The 18195-nt window shown below is 35.4% G+C and overlaps 3 protein-coding genes across 6 annotated transcripts; all 3 read left to right on the top strand.

The window, feature by feature from the left end:
• Positions 1–1712: 1712 nt before the first annotated feature.
• LOC130991624 (uncharacterized) lies at positions 1713–7308 on the top strand. Of its 4 annotated transcripts, none has more exons than XR_009091172.1 (3): positions 1713–2009; positions 2706–4216; positions 4429–4579. XR_009091172.1 is itself a non-coding variant. In XM_057915936.1 (3 exons), exon 3 carries the CDS (start codon positions 5774–5776, stop codon positions 7001–7003), a length of 1230 nt encoding a protein of 409 aa, XP_057771919.1. In that variant the 5' UTR covers positions 1713–2009; positions 2706–5490; positions 5745–5773; the 3' UTR covers positions 7004–7308. The 4 variants fall into 4 exon arrangements, 3 of the variants coding, with proteins under 3 accessions (XP_057771919.1, XP_057771918.1, XP_057771917.1); XM_057915936.1 differs by adding an exon at positions 5745–7308 and having other exon boundaries at positions 2706–5490; XM_057915935.1 differs by lacking the exon at positions 4429–4579 and adding an exon at positions 5745–7308 and having other exon boundaries at positions 1724–2009; positions 2800–4091.
• A 5134-nt stretch (positions 7309–12442) lies between these two features.
• On the top strand, positions 12443–13765 carry LOC130993044 (uncharacterized). Its single transcript, XM_057917764.1, has one exon. The coding sequence runs from the start codon at positions 12443–12445 to the stop codon at positions 13763–13765; it is 1323 nt and encodes a 440-aa protein (XP_057773747.1).
• A 1578-nt stretch (positions 13766–15343) lies between these two features.
• Positions 15344–17743, top strand: LOC130991623 (uncharacterized). Its single transcript, XM_057915933.1, has 2 exons — positions 15344–15426; positions 15863–17743. The coding sequence occupies exons 1-2, from the start codon at positions 15391–15393 to the stop codon at positions 17339–17341; spliced, it is 1515 nt and encodes a 504-aa protein (XP_057771916.1). The 5' UTR covers positions 15344–15390; the 3' UTR covers positions 17342–17743.
• The last annotated feature ends 452 nt before the right edge of the window (positions 17744–18195 follow it).

The following is an 18195-nucleotide window of genomic DNA, read 5'->3' as shown; positions in this document are numbered from 1 at the left end:
GATGCAACTGTGAATAATTGTATACTTTTATACTCCGTGTAAGAGCATTTTATTGTGAAGATAAAAAATCTTTATTTATAAAGGTACAAATTATGGTTCAGAGTTTACATGGTCATTAGACTCATAACTCTATAGTATTTCTATTGACTACTTTTGGGTGGAATAATTGCATCTCTCTCCATGAAAGAACTTCTTAGGGGAGAGTGGCACAGATTTTAAGAAAAAAGTTGTTGAGTGTATTGAGAGTAGAGAAAAAGTTGTTGAATATATTGAGAGTGATGAAAAAGTGTTATAATTAATATTGAAAGTTATGAAAAAGTGAAAAGCAAGTAAATAAAATTTGATTTTTTTTTTAAATCGTAATGTATAGCGTGTAAAACACGCGCCTAACATTAACGCCTATCGGGGCACACCCGATCTATCGGGACCCCATCGAGTCAAGCTTCGCTGCAGGGGGCGGCCCGATTGGCGGGTGACTCAAGTCCCCCTATCGGGTCACCACTGCGGATGCTCTTATACTACTATTGTGGAGTGGTGTATCTTTGCAACTTCTTCATGGTACCGATGTTTGCAGAGGTTGTTGACTCAGCTGAGTCCCTCAAGAATCAATCTCACTATCAATATGAATGTATGAATTGTGAAAAACAAATAAATGTATGAATTGTCAGAAATAAATTTTTGTTACCTTTGGGATTCGATTTAGGACTATAAATCCATCCAATAGGATTACAAATCAACCGTAGATCTTGATGATCTAAGGGCGGAAAATGATTCTTATTTTATATCTTAAGAAATGCTCTTATTTTAGCCCTTCTCTTATTTTATATATCTATATATATGTATTAGCCCCTCCCAATTTTTGAGTTTTTTGTATATATATTTTATTTTATTTTATATATCTATATATATATATATATGTATATAAGAAATAGAAGAAAAAATATAATACATTATTTATAGTATATCCAACTATCCATATTAATTATTTGAAATTGTACATTGATTTGTTATATTTATGTTATTTTTATCCTATTTTTTTCTTATTTAATTTTTAATGTTGAATTTGAGTCCGAGAATGTTAAAAGTAAAAATACTAATCATTAACAATGAAAGTTAGTTTATTTGTTTAAAAAATGAATTATATATATATTTTAAATAATGCATAAAAGTATGTTTTTGTATACTTTCAATCTACTTGATATTGAATTAATTGAATTGTAAACAATCATCTATTATATTAAGTGATTGTTAAAAAATGCATGAAAATTAAGTGTACGAAATGCTTAAAAAATTTTGCTTCGCGAGCTCCCGCACCCAAACCCTCATGTAAATGTCTTCATACGTCGTAGATCAATAAATTCATCCCCTAACCTCAATTCCTATATCCGCCTCTATGTACAATATCTGACTCAAAGACAGATTCAGTTAAAAAAATTTAAAATTTTTAAAATTTTAAAATATTGAGCTTAGGAGTACCAATTTTCGGATTACAATGTAGACATTTGAATTTAGATTTTATTAATATTATTACAATTTACAAATATTAAATATATATATTAAATAATTAGTAATTTATAAATATATGGGTCGATCCGCGTTCGATGGATTCGATCAGATTCAAACCCAGATCGACCCGAAAAAATTTAGTCCTATAAAATTAACCCGGATCGAACAGTATATATATACTGAGTCGGTCCGGTTCGGATCGAATCCATCCGTCCGGGTGGATTCGGGCGGTTCAATTTGGGTTTGCTCACCCCTTCACCCAGCGCGACACACACATTTCGCTTCAGACGGCAGAAACCAATTGAACACACAGCCCGTCTGGCCGTCCCCGCGGTCCGTACCCTCTGCCGGCGGCCTCCTCATTGGCGACTCGGCGCCTCCCTCCGCCCTTAAGAAGTAGCAGCCTAGCAGGCCCAGTTGCGGCCCGCCGCCATCCCCCTTTTCCGCCCGCCTCTTCCCGTCGGCCGTCGACCAAGCAGCCTGAATCCGGCCGGCCACAACAGGTAAATAAGCATTAGCCCTATGTTCCGAAGCTCTAATTTCTAACACTTGACTTGATTTATTTTGTTAATCAGCACTTGATTAGTTATTTTTGGGAGGAAATTTTAGAGCTAATTAAATTAGTTGATTAATATTGGATTACAAAAGAAATTGTGAATGACTTAATGTTTTGTCGGTTTTGTTGAAAGAAACTGTTGTGAATCTTTTTACGGTTGAAATAAATTGTTTGCCATTATTGCTAATTTTGTGAATTGTAATGGTGCGAAATGTTTCTGTTAACTGTTGTGAATCTGCTGCTGTTGACAGTTGGCAAATGTTGTTGTTGTGAGTGAATCTGTGCAAATTTTGTGTAGATGCTGTTGTGAATCCCTTGAAGGATTTGCTTCTTAGCACCATTGACTGAGTGATTTTCTTCATAATTATTCTCCTAATTGAATAGGATGGTCTTTTTCTGCTCATACATGTTTGAAAGATGCTCTTCATCTCTGTTTAATTGATTCAGATTTATCTCTTGAAAATTAGACTGATTATTTTCATATCAAAGAAACAATTGAACCAATTGGAATGAATTCTTACTTTTTGGGACTGTTTGCTCTGTCTTAGTGTTTGACGATGGTAGATTTATTCCTTGTATTTGTGCTTGATTTTGGTTATGTTGCTATTGCTTTGTATTACTTAGTTAAGATCAATACTTGCAGTTGTCTCTTGAATTTGATATGGAAAAGTGCAAACGAGTCGAAACTCCATTACCGGAAGCCATAATTCACCTAATACAGTCTTTCTTGAGTGAAGAAGAAGCTGCTCGAACCACTCTTGTCTCCAAATCATGGTACAACGCCTGGCTAACTCGTCCTGTGCTCGTGCTCAGAAATCTCCATTGGAGATCATCGGCGGCCGTGTTCTGGAGATTTACAGTGAAGACCATGCGAAGGTATCAAGACTCCAACTTGAAGATCGAGAGTTTGAGGTTAAAAATACAAGGATGTAGAAGGAGCTTTGAACCTCTTGCCCACAAATTGATTGTGGATGCCATGAAACTTGGAGCTACTGATCTCAAAATCGAATTCTTCACATTTGTTCTGCCGCCAGAGGTGCTCCGATCTGAATCCCTCCTCCGATTATCTGTAAGTGGGTGTGAAATTGATGGAAACGTCAACTGCTCGATGCTCAAATCACTCAGCTTGGACAGTGTGCTTTTGAAAAGTGATGATATGCTTCGAATCATAACTTCCTGCTGCAATTCCATCGAGGAGCTGTCACTTTCAAATTCTTTTTTTTCTAATCAGAGAATACTATTGAGTGGGACGAATCTGCACGAGCTTCATAAGCTTAAGCGTTTGTATCTTGAGATGGTGGATGTTGATAAGTCCTTCTTCGACGACTTGGAATCTCGGTTCCCTTGCTTGGAGGATATGAGCCTTGTTAACTGCCATGGCTACAGACAAATATGGGTTGCGAGCTCTTCGCTCCAACGCATAAACATTGAGCAACCGGTCAATGTATTGATAGGCAAGTTTAAAGTTCCTATTCTTGCTGTCTTTAGCTATTCAGGCGTGGGCATACCGTCCCTTTCTATCGATGCAAGGGATGAATGGGAGTCTCATATATCTATTGAGCGCCATCACTTTCGGATCTCGTCGTCATGGTACCGAGATTTGCACAAGCGGTTGACTCAGCTGAGTCTATCAAGAATCAATCTCACTATAAAAATAGTGGGGTCACGGCCTTGTACAAAGAGGATTGCTGGCGTGTATAATGTTCATGTAGTAGGCGAACCTGTAGCAGTGGAGAATATGAAGCTTGAGGCAAAATATGATGCAGGTTGTATTCTGCGTTGTCTGTTTTGCATATGTCGCCCGAAGTTGGTAACTCATTGCTGGCTTGATCGCGAATGTGGGAAGAAGTCAGACGATCACTCCCTTGAAAGTCTATGTGAGAAACTGATGGGTCCGAAGAGGGATCGGAATATGTTTGAGCGGTTTGATCTCAAGGAAGGACAGATGGAAGTATACGAGGAGGATGAAGCAGAATGGCGGCCTCTTCTACTGCAAGATGCAATAAGAGCTCCACCAATGGGACGTAAGGTTCGTTTCTACTTGAAATGGTGATGAAATGACTGATCATTAATGAGTTCCTCTGTGCTTTCAACTATTTTGGTCTATATATGTATTCTTGAATCTACAGACTTGTAGTCTGTTCTTTGTTTCATGTACTCCCTTCGTCCGTGATATCGTTTCCACATTTGCCATTTTGGTCCGTCCGCGATATCGTTTCCACTTCCATTTATAGAAGTAGGGTCCACAAACTTCCACTCACAATAATAGTGGGACCCAAACTCTACTCACTACATATCCACTACTATCCACCCATTTTCTTAAAACTCGCGCTTTCCACAATGTGGAAACGATATCGCGGCCGGAGGAAGTATTTTATTTCAAGAGGGAACGCAACTGTTATAAATTGAAGAGAAGAGGAGAGGAAGAATGTTATAAACATAGAGTGATTGTAAAAGCATTTTATTGTGAAAATTAAAAGTTTGTATTTATATAGGTAAAAATTATGATTTAGAGTTTATATGGTTATCACTGTATAAAGATATATGTAGATATTTTATATGGACTATTTTTAGGGGGAGCAATGATACTTTTTTCTCTACAACGAGGTTTTGTTAATTCATTGAATTTTCCAAGCAAGTTTACACCTACTCAAGTATTAAATAAAAAAAATGTTTCTTCCCCTTCCACAATCTATTATCAAATTCAAATGTTTTATGAGATTTGTGATTGAAATTGAATTTTAAGTAGTTTTTTGTAAATAAGAAGTATTTATAAGATAAAGAAAAAATAATGTTTTCTATGTTTCACGAATTTTGATGCAATTTCCTTTTTCGATCGTCCCACGAATCTTGAAGCATTTTTAAATATGGTAAGAATTAGCCAAAAAATAAGGGTTATTAATTACACTTTTATACTTTACCATTTTTCTACTTTATTACCTGCACAGTTAAAACACTAATCTTTAACTTCTTAATTCTTGTGCCCAAACCTAATGATATGTTAAATAAAATGAAGAAAAAAAAATAATACTAATACATATCGTTTGCCAACAAAAGTGGCTATATTAAAAAAAAAAGATAAAGAAAAAATTAATTATTAAAGTCCAAAATAAAGTGACCAGTTAAATAAAATAAATAAAAAATACTAGCAATTACTAATACATATCAATTGCTGAAGACGGCACCAACTCAATTAATGATGTATCGATAGGGTACCTCTAAATTATATATAGCTCTAGTTTTCCTATTTCTCTTGCAACGCCTCTTTCTCTTCTACTAGGGCACTACCCTCTATTTTCCTCTCTACAAATATAGCTGTTGCAACTTTGCAAGGATGTTATGAAGATTCTGATGCTTGATTAATAAGAGGAAATCTATAGATTGAACGCTTGGTTGGATTCGGATAATTATTCTGTATTCTCGAAAAGGTCAGTTATTTGACCCCAAATATTTATTTTGTTTATTTATGCATTCTACTTGGAAGTTGGAATCACCTTAAAGGATTTGCTTCTTAGAACCATTGACTGATTGAGTTTCTTCACACACATATATATATAGATATAAATTTTGTAATTGAATACCGTGGTTTTTTTCTCCTCGTACATGTTTGAAAGTTGATAAATTTATTTATTGAATTTGTGGTTTGATTTTGGTTATGTTGCTACTACTTTGTATTTCTTAGTTAAGATCGACACTTAGTTGTGTCTTGAAATGGAAAAGCGCAAACGAATCGAAACCCAATTGCCGGAAGCTATGATTCAGCTGATACAGTCTTTCTTAAGTGAAGAAGAAGCTGCTCGAACCACTCTTATCTCCAAATCATGGTACAACGCTTGGCTAACTCATCCGGTGCTCGTGCTCAGAAATCTCGGTCGGAGATCATCGGCGACTATGCGAAGGTATCAAGACTCCAACTTGAAGATCGAGAGTTTTAGGCTAAAATTGCAGAGATGTACAAGCAGAGGTGAACCTCTTGCCCACAGATTGGTCGTGGATGCCATGAAATTGGGAGCTACTGATCTTAATCTCGAATTCAAACCTACCACATTCGTTCCTACCACGTTCGTTCTTCCGGCGGAGGTGCTCGGATCTGAAACCCTCCTCCGATTATCTGTAAGTGGGTGTGTAATTGATGGAAACGTCGTCAACTGCTCGATGCTCAAATCACTCAGCTTGGACAATGTTGCTTTGAAAAGTGCTGCTATGCTTAGAATTATGACTTCCTGCTGCAATTCCATCGAGGAGCTGTCACTTTCAAATTCTTGTATTTCTAATCATAGAAGACTATTGAGTGGGATGAAGGTGCATCAGCTTCTTTTTCTTAAGCGTCATAGAATACTATTGAGTGGTGAGGATCTGCCCGAGCTTCATAAGCTTAAGCGTTTGTATCTTGAGACAGTGGCTGTCGATAACTCCTTCTTTCACGACTTGGAATCTCGGTTGCCTTGCTTGGAGGATATGAGCCTTGTTCGCTGCTACTGCACTGCAATACGCGTCAAGAGCTCTTCACTCCAACGCATAAGCATTGTGCAGCGCGATGCATCAAAGCTCGAGCTTGAAGTTCCAAATCTTGCTGTGTTTAGCTATTCAGGCGGGAGCGTACCGTGGTTCATTTCTATCAAAGCAAGGGATGAATGTGAGTCTCATATATCGATGGAGTTCGATCACTTTCTGACCTCGTCATGGTACCTATGTTTGCACAAGCTGTTGACTCAGCTGAGTCCATCAAGAATCAATCTCACTATAAATATTGGGTTAAGGGCTCGTAGCGTGAATGATACTCGTGTTGTAGGCAAACCTGTAGCAGTGGAGAATTTGAGGATTGAGACAAAATATGATGCAGCTTGCTTTCTGCAATGTCTATTTCGTATATGTCGCCCCAAGTTGGTAACCCATTGCTTGCTTGATGAAATTTGCTCGAGCTCACTGGCGAGGGAGTAGTTGAAAAAGTGAATGTGGAGCTTCACCCATGGAAGGCAGTTTGCATGGAAAAATTGGCTAGGGCCTTTTTGATGAATGATTTTTTTTTTTTTTTTAGTTTACTATTTAGGATACTAGCTATTAATTTGCCTTGTTCATTTGGTTTATTTGCATTGGGTTCGACTGTTGGATTCTATTTTTTATTGGGTTGAACTTATTGTCTTATTTTCATACTAGTAGTTTCCATCAACCAAGATCAGTTTTTTGGTTTTAGCTTTGAAGTGTCCTTTTAAGACGATTTTTATATATAGTCATTGTTTTGATGAGTTGTTTTGTCATGTGCATTGATTCCTATATAGACAGTTAGACTCGAGCCTTTGGTTTTTTCTCAATCTTCTTTCACCAATTTTTTCACTGGTTTTTTATTTTTGTTTTTTTCTATATTTTAATTCTTTTGCACGTATTGTCAAATTTGATTCATGAAAAAATATTCAATATACATATTAAGTTTAATATAGTATAAAAATAATTAAAAATGAATTTAAAATGAATAAATTATGAAAATTTTAAAATATTTTTTTTTTCATTATAATTTTACAGAGTAACTTTTTATTTATATTTTAATATGAAAATATTTATTTATTATGATACGTAATACTGTATAATAATAATGTGTAGTTTTTTTTTATCATAAATTAACTTTTAAATTTTATTTAATAAAAATAATTATCATTACGCTTTATACAAAATTGAAAATTTATATTTTGATTTTATTAATATTTATACTTATTTATTTATTTAAATATATCATTTAGTTTCAATGTTCATCGTGCATCTCACGAATGGTCGTAGTTACTATAATAGATTGGTTATGATAACCTTGGATTTCTCTTTGTACCAATGAGGCAATTGTATATGCAACGAAACATTGTGTTGGATTGATCTCATGTTTGAGGGGAGCATTTTTCAACCAAACCTAAAATTCGAAATTTTAGAATTCTCAACCAAATTCGACCAACAATTTTCTTCACCAACTTCAAATTTTGGTTTTGATTCGATTTTCGAATGTCCAAAATTTTGTACTGTAAATTTTCCTTTTAAATCAAAGAATTGCATATATTTTAAACTATGTTTGATCTAATCGTGGTATAAAGATTTGAGAGTTGGATTTCCCTCTAAAATAACATAGCATTAGCGATTTTTTTCTGCCCTGTTCAAATATATAAACTTGTTACATACTCTCTTTATCCCTTAAATAACTTCTTTAACATTTTTTTGGGCTATCATCAATTTTCTTTTTCTTTTTGGCGTGGGAGAAAAGAGTTCCACTTGCTCAAGTAACCATTTCAGCGACAATGGTGACCAAATAATTGTTAAATAAAATAAATAAAAAATAACAATTAAGAGTACATATCAATTGCTGAATCTATATATTTAAAAGATACACTGAATCTAAAAAAAGATCCTATGGAAGATATGTTTCCCATGGAGAGCCACGACATAAAAAGTGCTGCAGAAGACGGCACCAACTCAATTAATCATGCTATCGATTGGGTACCTCTAAATTATATATATATATATATATATATATATATATATATATATATATATATAGCTCTAGTTTTCCTATTTCTCTTCCACTACGGCACTACCCTCTATTTTCCTCTCAACATATAAGGTTGTTACGAAGATTTTGATGCTTGATTAATCACTCACATGAGCACTACAGAGATTGAATGCTTGGTTGGATTCTGATAATTCTTTTGGATTCTCGAAAAGGTCAGTTATTCGACCTCAAATATTTATTTTGTTTATTTATGCATTCTACTTGGAAGTTGGAATCACCTTTAAGGATTTGCTTCTTAGAACTTCTTAAAACTATAAATTTTGTAATTGAATACCGTGGTCTTTATCTCCTCATACATGTTTGAAAGTTGATAGATTTATTTATTGAATTTGTGGTTGATTTTGGTTATGTTGCTACTCCCTTGTATTTCTTTTCTTAGTTAAGATCGACACTTTGCAGTAGTTGTGTCTTGAAATGGAAAAGCGCAAACGAATCGAAACCCGATTGCCGGAAGCTATGATTGAGCTGATACAGTCTTTCTTTAAGTGAAGAAGAAGCTGCTCGAACTACTCTTATCTCCAAATCATGGTACAACGCTTGGCTAACTCGTTCGGTGCTCGTGCTCAGAAATCTCGGTTGGAGATCATCGGCGACTATGCAAAGGTATCAAGACTCCAACTTGAAGATCGAGAGTTTTAGTCTAAAATTGCATAGATGTACAAGTAGAGGTGAACCTCTTGCCCACAGATTGATCGTGGATGCCATGAAATTGGGAGCTACTGATCTTAATCTCGAATTCAAACTTACCACATTCGTTCCTATCACAATCGTTCTGCCGGCGGATGTGCTCGGATCTGAAACCCTCCTCCGATTATCTGTAAGTGGGTGTGTAATTGATGGAAACGTCAACTGCTCGATGCTCAAATCACTCAGCTTGGACAATGTTGTTTTGAAAAGTGCTGATATGCTTAAAAGTATAACTTCCTGCTGCAATTCCATCGAGGAGCTGTCACTTTCAAATTCTTGTATCTCTGATGATAGAATACTATTGGATGGGATGAATGTGCACGAGCTTCATACGTTTAAGCATCATAGAATACTATTGAATGGGATGCATCTGCACGAGCTTCGTAAGCTTAAGCGTTTGTATCTTGAGACAGTGGCTGTCCGTAACTCCTTCTTCAACGACTTGGAATCTCGCTTCCCTTGCTTGGAGGATATGAGCCTTGTTAGCTGCTATTGCACTGCAATACGCGTCAAGAGCTCTTCACTCCAACGCATAAGCATTGTGCAGCGCAATGCATCAAAACTCGTCGAGAGCTCTTCACTCCAACGCATGAGCATTGTGCAGCGCAATGCATTAAAACACCAGAGCACCACACTCCAACGCATAAGCATTGTGCCGCGCAATACATCAAAACTCGAGCTTGAAGTTCCAAATCTTGCTGTGTTTAGCTATTCAGGTGGGAGCGTACCACCGTCCATTTCTATCAAAGCAAGGGATGAATGTGAGTCTCATATATCGATGGAGTGCGATCACTTTCGGACCTCGTCATGGTACCGAGATTTGCACAAGCTGTTGACTCAGCTGAGTCCATCAAGAATCAATCTCACTATAAATATTGGGTCAGGGGCTCGTAGCTTGAATGATATTCGTGTTGTAGGCAAACCTGTAGCAGTGGAGAATGATATTCGTGTTGTACCTGCAGCAGTGGAGAACTTGAGGATTGAGACAAAATATGATGCAGAAAATTTGAGGATTGAGACAAAATATGATGCAGGTTGCATTCTGCGTTGTCTATTTCGTATATGTCGCCCCAAGTTGGTAACCCATTGCTTGCTTGATGAAAGTTGGAAATACTTGCTCGAGCTCACCAGTGAGTAGTTGAAAAAGTGAATGTGGAGCTTCACCCATGGAAGGCAGTTTTCATGGATGGAAAAATTGACTAGAGCCTTTTTGATGAATGATTTTTTTTTTTCTTCATTTTTGTTAGGATACTAGCTATTAATTTGCCTTGTTCATTTGGTTTATTTGCATTGGGTGCGATTGTTGGATTCTATTTTTTATTGGGTTGGACTTATTGTCTTATTTTCGTAGTAGTTTCCATCAACCAAGATCAGTTTTTTGGTTTTAGCTTTGAAGTGTCCTTTTAAGACGATTTTTATATATAGTCATTGTTTTGATGAGATGTTTTGTCATGTGCATTGATTCCTATATAGACAGTTAGACTCGAGCCTTTGGTTTTTTCTCAATCTTCTTTCACCAATTTTTTTCACTAATTTTTTATTTTTGTTTTTTCTATATTTTAATTCTTTTGTACGTATTGTCAAATTTGATTCATGAAAAAAATATTCAATATACATATTAAGTTTAATATAGTATAAAAATAATTAAAAATGAATTTAAAATGAATAAATTATGAAAATTTTAAAATATTTTTTTTCATTATAATTTTATAGAGTAACTTTTTATTCATATTTTTATATGAAAATATTTATTTATTATGATACGTAATACTTTATAATAATAATGTGTAGTTTTTTTTTATCATAAATTAATTTTTAAATTTTATTTAATAAAAATAATTATCATTACGCTTTATACAAAATTGAAAATTTATATTTTGATTTTATTAATATTTATACTTATTTATTTATTTATTTAAATATGTCATTTAGTTTCAATGTTCATCGATCGCACGAATGGTGGTAGTTACGATAATAGATTGGTTATGAACTTATGATAACCTTGGATTTCTCTTTGTACCAATGAGGCAATTGTATATGCAACGAAACATTGTGTTGGATTGATCTCATGTTTGAGGGGAGCATTTTTCAACCAAACCTAAAATTCGAAACCAAATAAATTGAAATTTTAGAATTCTCAACCAAATTTGACCAACAATTTTCTTCGAACCAACTTCAAATTTTGGTTTTGATTCGATTTTCGAATGTCCAAAATTTTGTACTGTAAATTTTCCTTTTAAATTAAAGAATTGCATCAAGATTCGTGGGACGTAGGGAGTGGTTAGAGTCCAAGATAAATGACATGATGATATGTTAAATAAAATGAAGAAAAAAAATAATATTAATACATATCGTTTGCCAACAAAAGTGGCTATATTAAAAAAAAAAGATAAAGAAAAAATTAATTATTAAAGTCCAAAATAAAGTGACCAAATAATTGTTAAATAAAATAAATAAAAAATAACAATTAATACATATCAATTGCTGAATCTATATATTTAAAAGATACACTGAATCTAAAAAAGATACTCCTATGGAAGATATGTTTCGCATGGAGAGCCACAACATAAAAAGTGCTGAAGAAGACGGCACCAACTCAATTAATCACCCTATCGATAGGGTACCTCTAAATTATATATATATATATATATATATATATATATATATATATAGCTCTTCCAACGCCTCTTCTTCCACTACGGCACTACCCTCTATTTACAAGGTTGTTACGAAGATTTTGATGCTTGATTAATCACTCACATGAGCAGATCTACAGAGATTGAATGCTTGGTTGGATTCGGATAATTCTTTTGGATTCTCGAAAAGGTCAGTTATTTGACCCCAAATATTTATTTTGTTTATTTATGCATTCTACTTGGAAGTTGGAATCACCTTAAAGGATTTGCTTCTTAGAACTTCTTAGAACCATTGACTGATTAGAACTTCTTAGAAGCATTGACTGATTGAGTTTCTTCACACATATATATAGATATAAATTTTGTAATTGAATACCGTGGTCTTTTTCTCCTCATACATGTTTGAAAGTTGACAGATTTATTTATTGAATTTGTGGTTGATTTTGGTTATGTTGCTATTGCGTTGTATTTCTTAGTTAAGATTGACACTTGAAGTAGTTGTGTCTTGAAATGGAAAAGCGCAAACGAATCGAAACCCTATTGCCGGAAGCTATGATTCAGCTGATACAGTCTTTCTTAACTGAAGAAGAATCTGCTCGAACCACTCTTATCTCCAAATCATGGTACAACGCTTGGCTAACTCGTCCGGTGCTCGTGCTCAGAAATCTCGATCGGAGATCATCGGCGATTATGCGAAGGTATCAAGACTCCAACTTGAAGATCGAGAGTTTTAGTCTAAAATTGCAGAGATGTACAAGTAGAGGTGAACCTCTTGCCCACAGATTGATCGTGGATGCCATGAAATTGGGAGCTACTGATCTTAATCTCGAATTCAAACCTACCACATTCGTTCTACCGCCGGAGGTGCTCGGATCTGAAACCCTCCTCCGATTATCTGTAAGTGGGTGTGTAATTATTGATGGAAACGTCAACTGCTCGATGCTCAAATCACTCAGCTTGGACAATGTTGTTTTGAAAAGTGCTGATATGCTTAAAAGTATAACTTCCTGCTGCAATTCCATCGAGGAGCTGTCACTTTCAAATTCTTGTATTTCTAATCATAGAATACTATTGAGTGGGATGAATGTGCATCAGCTTCTTATTCTTAAGCGTCATAGAATACTATTGAGTGGGGAGAATATACACGAGCTTCATAAGCTTAAGCGTTTGTATCTTGAGACAGTGGCTGTCGATAACTCCTTCTTCAACGACTTGGAATCTCGGTTGCCTTGCTTGGAGGATATGAGCCTTGTTAGCTGCTACTGCACTGCAATACGCGTCAAGAGCTCTTCACTCCAACGCATAAGCATTGTGCAGCGCGATGCATCAAAACTCGAGCTTGAAGTTCCAAATCTTGCTGTGTTTAGCTATTCAGGCGGGAGCCTACTACCGTGGTCCATTTCTATCAAAGCAAGGGATGAATGTGAGTCTCATATATCAATGGAGTGCGATCACTTTCAGACCTCGTCATGGTACCGAGGTTTGCACAAGATGTTGACTCAGCTGAGTCCATCAAGAATCAATCTCACTACAAATATGTCAGAGCCTTATACAAAGAGGATTGCTGGCGTGAATGATATTCCTATTGTAGGCATACCTGTAGCAGTGGAGAATTTGAGGATTGAGACAAGATATGATGCAGGTTTCTTTCTGCGTTGTCTATTTCGTATATGTCGCCCCAAGTTGGTAACCCATTGCTTGCTTGATGAAAGTTGGAAATACTTGCTCGAGCTCACTGGCAAGGGAGTAGTTGAAAAAGTGAATGTGGAGCTTCACCCATGGAAGGCAGTTTTCATGGATGGAAAAATTGACTCGAGCCTTTTTGATGAATGATTTTTTTTTTTTTTTTAGTTTATTATTTAGGATACTAGCTATTAATTTGCCATGTTAATTTGGTTTATTTGCATTGGGTTCGACTGTTGGATTCTATTTTTCATTGGGTTGGACTTATTGTCTTATTTTCATAGTAGTTTCCATCAACCAAGATCAGTTTTTTGGTTCACAAAATCTTGGATACACCTGAGTGTACCGTACAACCGAGTTGACACGTATTTAAAATAATATTATTTATATAGATTGGGTCAGGATATATGTTCAAATTAGAGTGAGGGTTAAAGTTTAAGTGAAGGGTGAATGTACCCAATACCACCTCTTTTTGGTTTTAGCTTTGAAGTGTTCTTTTAAGACGATTTTTATATAGTCATTGTTTTGATGATTTGTTTTGTCATGTGAATTGATTCCTATATAGACAGTTAGACTCGAGCCTTTGCTTTTTTTCTCAATCTTCTTTCACCAATTTTTCCACTAATTTTTTTTTTGTTTTTTTTTTATATTTTAATTCTTTTGTACGTATTGTCAAATAATTGATTCATGAAAAAATATTCAATAGTACGTATTAAGTTTAATATAGTATAAAAATAATTAAAAATGAATTTAAAATGAATAAATTATGAAAGTTTTAAAATATTTTTTTTCATTATAATTTTACAGAGTAACTTTTTATTTATATTTTTATATGAAAATATTTATTTATTATGATACATAATACTTTATAATAATAATAATGTGCCATACTATTTTTTATCATAAATTAATTTTTAAATTTATTTAATAAAAATAATTATCATTACGCTTTATACAAAATTGAAAATTTATATTTTGATTTTATTGATATTCATACTTATTTATTTATTTAAATATATCATTTAGTTTCAATGTTCATCGTGCATCGCACAAATGGTCGTACTAGTTACGATAATAGATCGGTTATGACAACCTTGGATTTCTCTTTGTACCAATGAGGCAATTGTATATGCAATGAAACATTACGTTGGATTGATCTCATGTTTGAAGGGAGCATTTTTCAATCAAACATTGCAATTGAAATTTTTAGAATTCTCAACCAAATTCGACCAACAATTTTCTTCGAACCAACTTCAAATTTTGGTTTTGATTCGATTTTCGAATGTCCAAAATTTTGTACTGTAAATTTTCCTTTTAAATAAAAAAATTGCATAGTTTAAACTATGTTTGATCTAATCGTGGTATAGAGATTTGGGAGTTGGATTTCCCTCTAAAATAACATAGCTTTAGCGATTTTTTCTGCCCTGTTCAAATATATAAACTTGTTACTCTCTTTATCCATTAAATAACTTCTTAACATTTTTTTGGGCTATCATCAATTTTTTTTTTCTTTTAGGGGTGGAATTATATATACTTCATCACTAATAATACTTTATTTACATTTAATTTTTACCTCTTTAGGTTTATTAGTGGGAGAAAAGCGTTGCACTTGCTCAAGTAACCATTTCAGCGACAACGGTGCCTCTAAATTTTAGGTTTAGTTTTCCCATTCTCTTCAAATGCCTCTCTCTTCCACTACCACTTCTGCATCTGTTTTCTTCATTTTTTTTTTCCATTTTATCTCACCAGAGTTGTCGCAAATTTTCAAGGCTGATATGAAGATTCAGATAATTCTTCGGGTTCTCAAAAAGGTCAGTCATTTGACCTTAAATGTTTGTTATGTTTATTTAATTGCATTATACTTTTAATCACCTTAAAGAATTTGCTTCTTAGCTCCATTGACTCAGTGTTTTTCTTCATATACATTTTCCTAATTGAATATATGTTTGAAAGATGCTGTTCATCTCTGTTTATGCTATTCAGTTCAGACGTATATAATGAAAATCAGCCCTTTGTTAAAGGCATAAAGACACTCGTGTACACTAGTATTTACTGCACAAAACACATAAATCAAATAGATTGATTCTTTTCATATAAAAGAAATAACTGAACAAGTTAGAATGAATTCTTACTCTTTGAGACTGTTTGTGCCGTTGTATTATTTGATGGTGGTAGATTTATATCTTGTATTTGTGCTTGGTTTTGCTATTGCCTTTCTATTTCTTAGTTAAGATTCGATACATGCAGTGGATGTGTCTTGGAATGGAAAAGGGCGAACGAATCGAAATCAGATTGCCGGAAGCCATGATTCAGGGCGAACGAATCGAAACCGGATTGCCGGAAGCCATGATTCAGGGCGAACGAATGGAAACCGGATTGCCGGAAGCCATGATTCAGCTGATACAGTCTTTCTTGAGTGAAGAAGATGCTGCTCGAACCACTCTTATCTCCAAATCATGGTACAACGCTTGGCAAACTCGCCCCGTGCTCGTGCTCAGAAATGTCGATTGGAGAACATCGGATACCGAGTTCTCGAAATTTGCATTGAAGGCCATGCGAAGGTATCAAGACTCCAACTTGAGGATCGAGAGTTTGAGGTTGAAATTTCCGGGGTATCGAATGAGCTTCGAACCTCTTGCCCACAGATTGATCGTGGATGCCATGAAAATGGGAGCTACTGATCTCAAAATCGAATTCTTCTCATTCGTTCTTCCACCAGAGGTGCTCCTTTCCGAGACCCTCCTCCGATTATCTGTATTTGGGTGTGAAATTGATGGAAGCGTCAAGTGCTCGATGCTCAAATCACTCAGCTTGGACAGAGTGGTTTTGAAAAGTGATGATATGCTTAGAATTATAACTTCCTGCTGCAATTCCATCGAGGAGCTGTCACTTTCAAATTTTTATTTTTCTAAGCCTAGAATAATATTGAGTGGGAAGAATATGCACGAGCTTCATAAGCTTAAGCGATTGTATCTTAAGATGTTGGATTTTGATAGTTCCTTATTCTTCGACTTGGAATCGCGGTTCCCTTGCTTGGAGGATATGAGCCTTGTTCGCTGCCACTACTACAGATCTCAAGAAATACGCATTATCAGCTCTTCACTGCAACACATAAGCATTGTGCAGACATTATTTGTATTCAAAGTCGAGTTTGAAGTTCCAAACCTTGCTGTATTTAGCTATTCAGGCTCTAGTTACATACCGTCCTTTTCTATCAAAGCAAGGGATGAATTCGAGTGTCTTATACTACTACCTGTGGAGTGGTGTATCTTTGCAACCTCTTCATGGTACCGATATTTGCCGAGGTTGTTGATTCAACTGAGTCCCTCAAGAATCAATCTCACTATCAATATGGTTGAGTCACGGTATCATACAGAGAGGATTGCTGGCGTGTATAAAGTTCATGTAAGACGCGAACCTGTAGCAGTGGAGAATACGAGGCTTGAGGCAAGTTGTCTATGTTGTATATGTTGCCCCCAGTTGGTAAGTCATTGCTGGCTTGATCGCGAATGGTGGATGTCAGACGATCACTCCCTTAAAAGCCTCTGTGAGAAACTGACGGATCCGAAGAGGGATCGGAATATGTTTGGGCAGTTTGATCTCAAGGAAGGGAAAATGGAAGTTTACAAGGAGGATGCAGCAGAATGGCAGCCTCTTCTACTGCAAGATGCACTAACAACTCCTCCAACGGGACGTAAAGTTCGTTTCCACTTGAAGTGGTGTTGACTGATCATAAAGACTTATAGTAAGTTTTTTGTTTGAAGAGTGAGTAAAAAAAAGGAAGTAGCAGTTGAGTAGAAGAAAAATAATACTACTATTAATAATAAAAAGGCTAAAATAGCCGTCGAGCTCCAACCCTTTCAAATTTAAACAAGCGTGTAATACATGCGTCATACATAATGATCATTGAGCTATGACTCGTTGGAACGAATCATAGCTCGAGTCGGGGAGGCTGCATCGAGCGACTTATCAGATTGGTTGACTCGAGTAATCACATCGAGTTAGTCGTTGTGAGTGCTCTTACTAGTTATTAAGGTTTTTCAGCTCTTGCTTCTTTTTCTTTTTTTTTTGTAACTTTTTAGTCTTACAGTTATGAACTTTGATGCTCGGTTGTTCATAAACGAAAAGAGAAATAAATTATTTTTTGATGGAATTTTTTTGTGCACACGGGACTACGGTAGTAAGGCCTTCAACTTTTTTTTTTTTTTTTTTTTTTGAGACCATAAGGACTTCAATTTTATTTAGTGTTTTGTTAAACGTCTTGTCTACGGGCTGGGAATCGTCGTCCTGCCCCCTCATCCTCGTCGTCGTCATCCGCGGCCTCTGATTCTTGAACATCGGTCTCATCGGCCAACTCAATGATGGCGGTGTTGGAGTGCAGGGATTGGTCGGCCTATGAGAGGGGAGGAGGGTTCTTCAATTTTTTTTTTTTTTTTTGAGAAAATTCTTCAAAATATCAAAAGTGAAGACAACTTAGTTTCTATCCAAAATGACGTCGTTTTACCTACATGCCAGCATGTAAAAAACTCCATGTGTCATGCCATGTAATATTAAATGTTGTCCACATCATGGCCGATCAA

Source organism: Salvia miltiorrhiza, chromosome 7 (genome assembly GCF_028751815.1).
Source record: "Salvia miltiorrhiza cultivar Shanhuang (shh) chromosome 7, IMPLAD_Smil_shh, whole genome shotgun sequence".
In the NCBI taxonomy this organism is placed as follows: domain Eukaryota; kingdom Viridiplantae; phylum Streptophyta; class Magnoliopsida; order Lamiales; family Lamiaceae; genus Salvia; species Salvia miltiorrhiza.
The sequence above is the reverse complement of the archived record's forward strand: the minus strand, read 5'-3'. Positions and strand labels throughout refer to the sequence as shown.

Bases quoted from the DNA above. Each gene is read 5' to 3' on its own strand.
- LOC130991624 (XM_057915934.1), top strand. From the start codon at position 2,724: ATGGAAAAGTGCAAACGAGTCGAAACTCCATTACCGGAAGCCATAATT. The intron at 4,092-5,744 runs GTTCGTTTCTAC...TGTATTTCTTAG, and splicing joins CTCCACCAATGGGACGTAAG to TTAAGATCGACACTTAGTTG.
- LOC130993044 (XM_057917764.1), top strand. From the start codon at position 12,443: ATGGAAAAGCGCAAACGAATCGAAACCCTATTGCCGGAAGCTATGATT.
- LOC130991623 (XM_057915933.1), top strand. From the start codon at position 15,391: ATGAAGATTCAGATAATTCTTCGGGTTCTCAAAAAG. The intron at 15,427-15,862 runs GTCAGTCATTTG...CGATACATGCAG, and splicing joins TTCTTCGGGTTCTCAAAAAG to TGGATGTGTCTTGGAATGGA.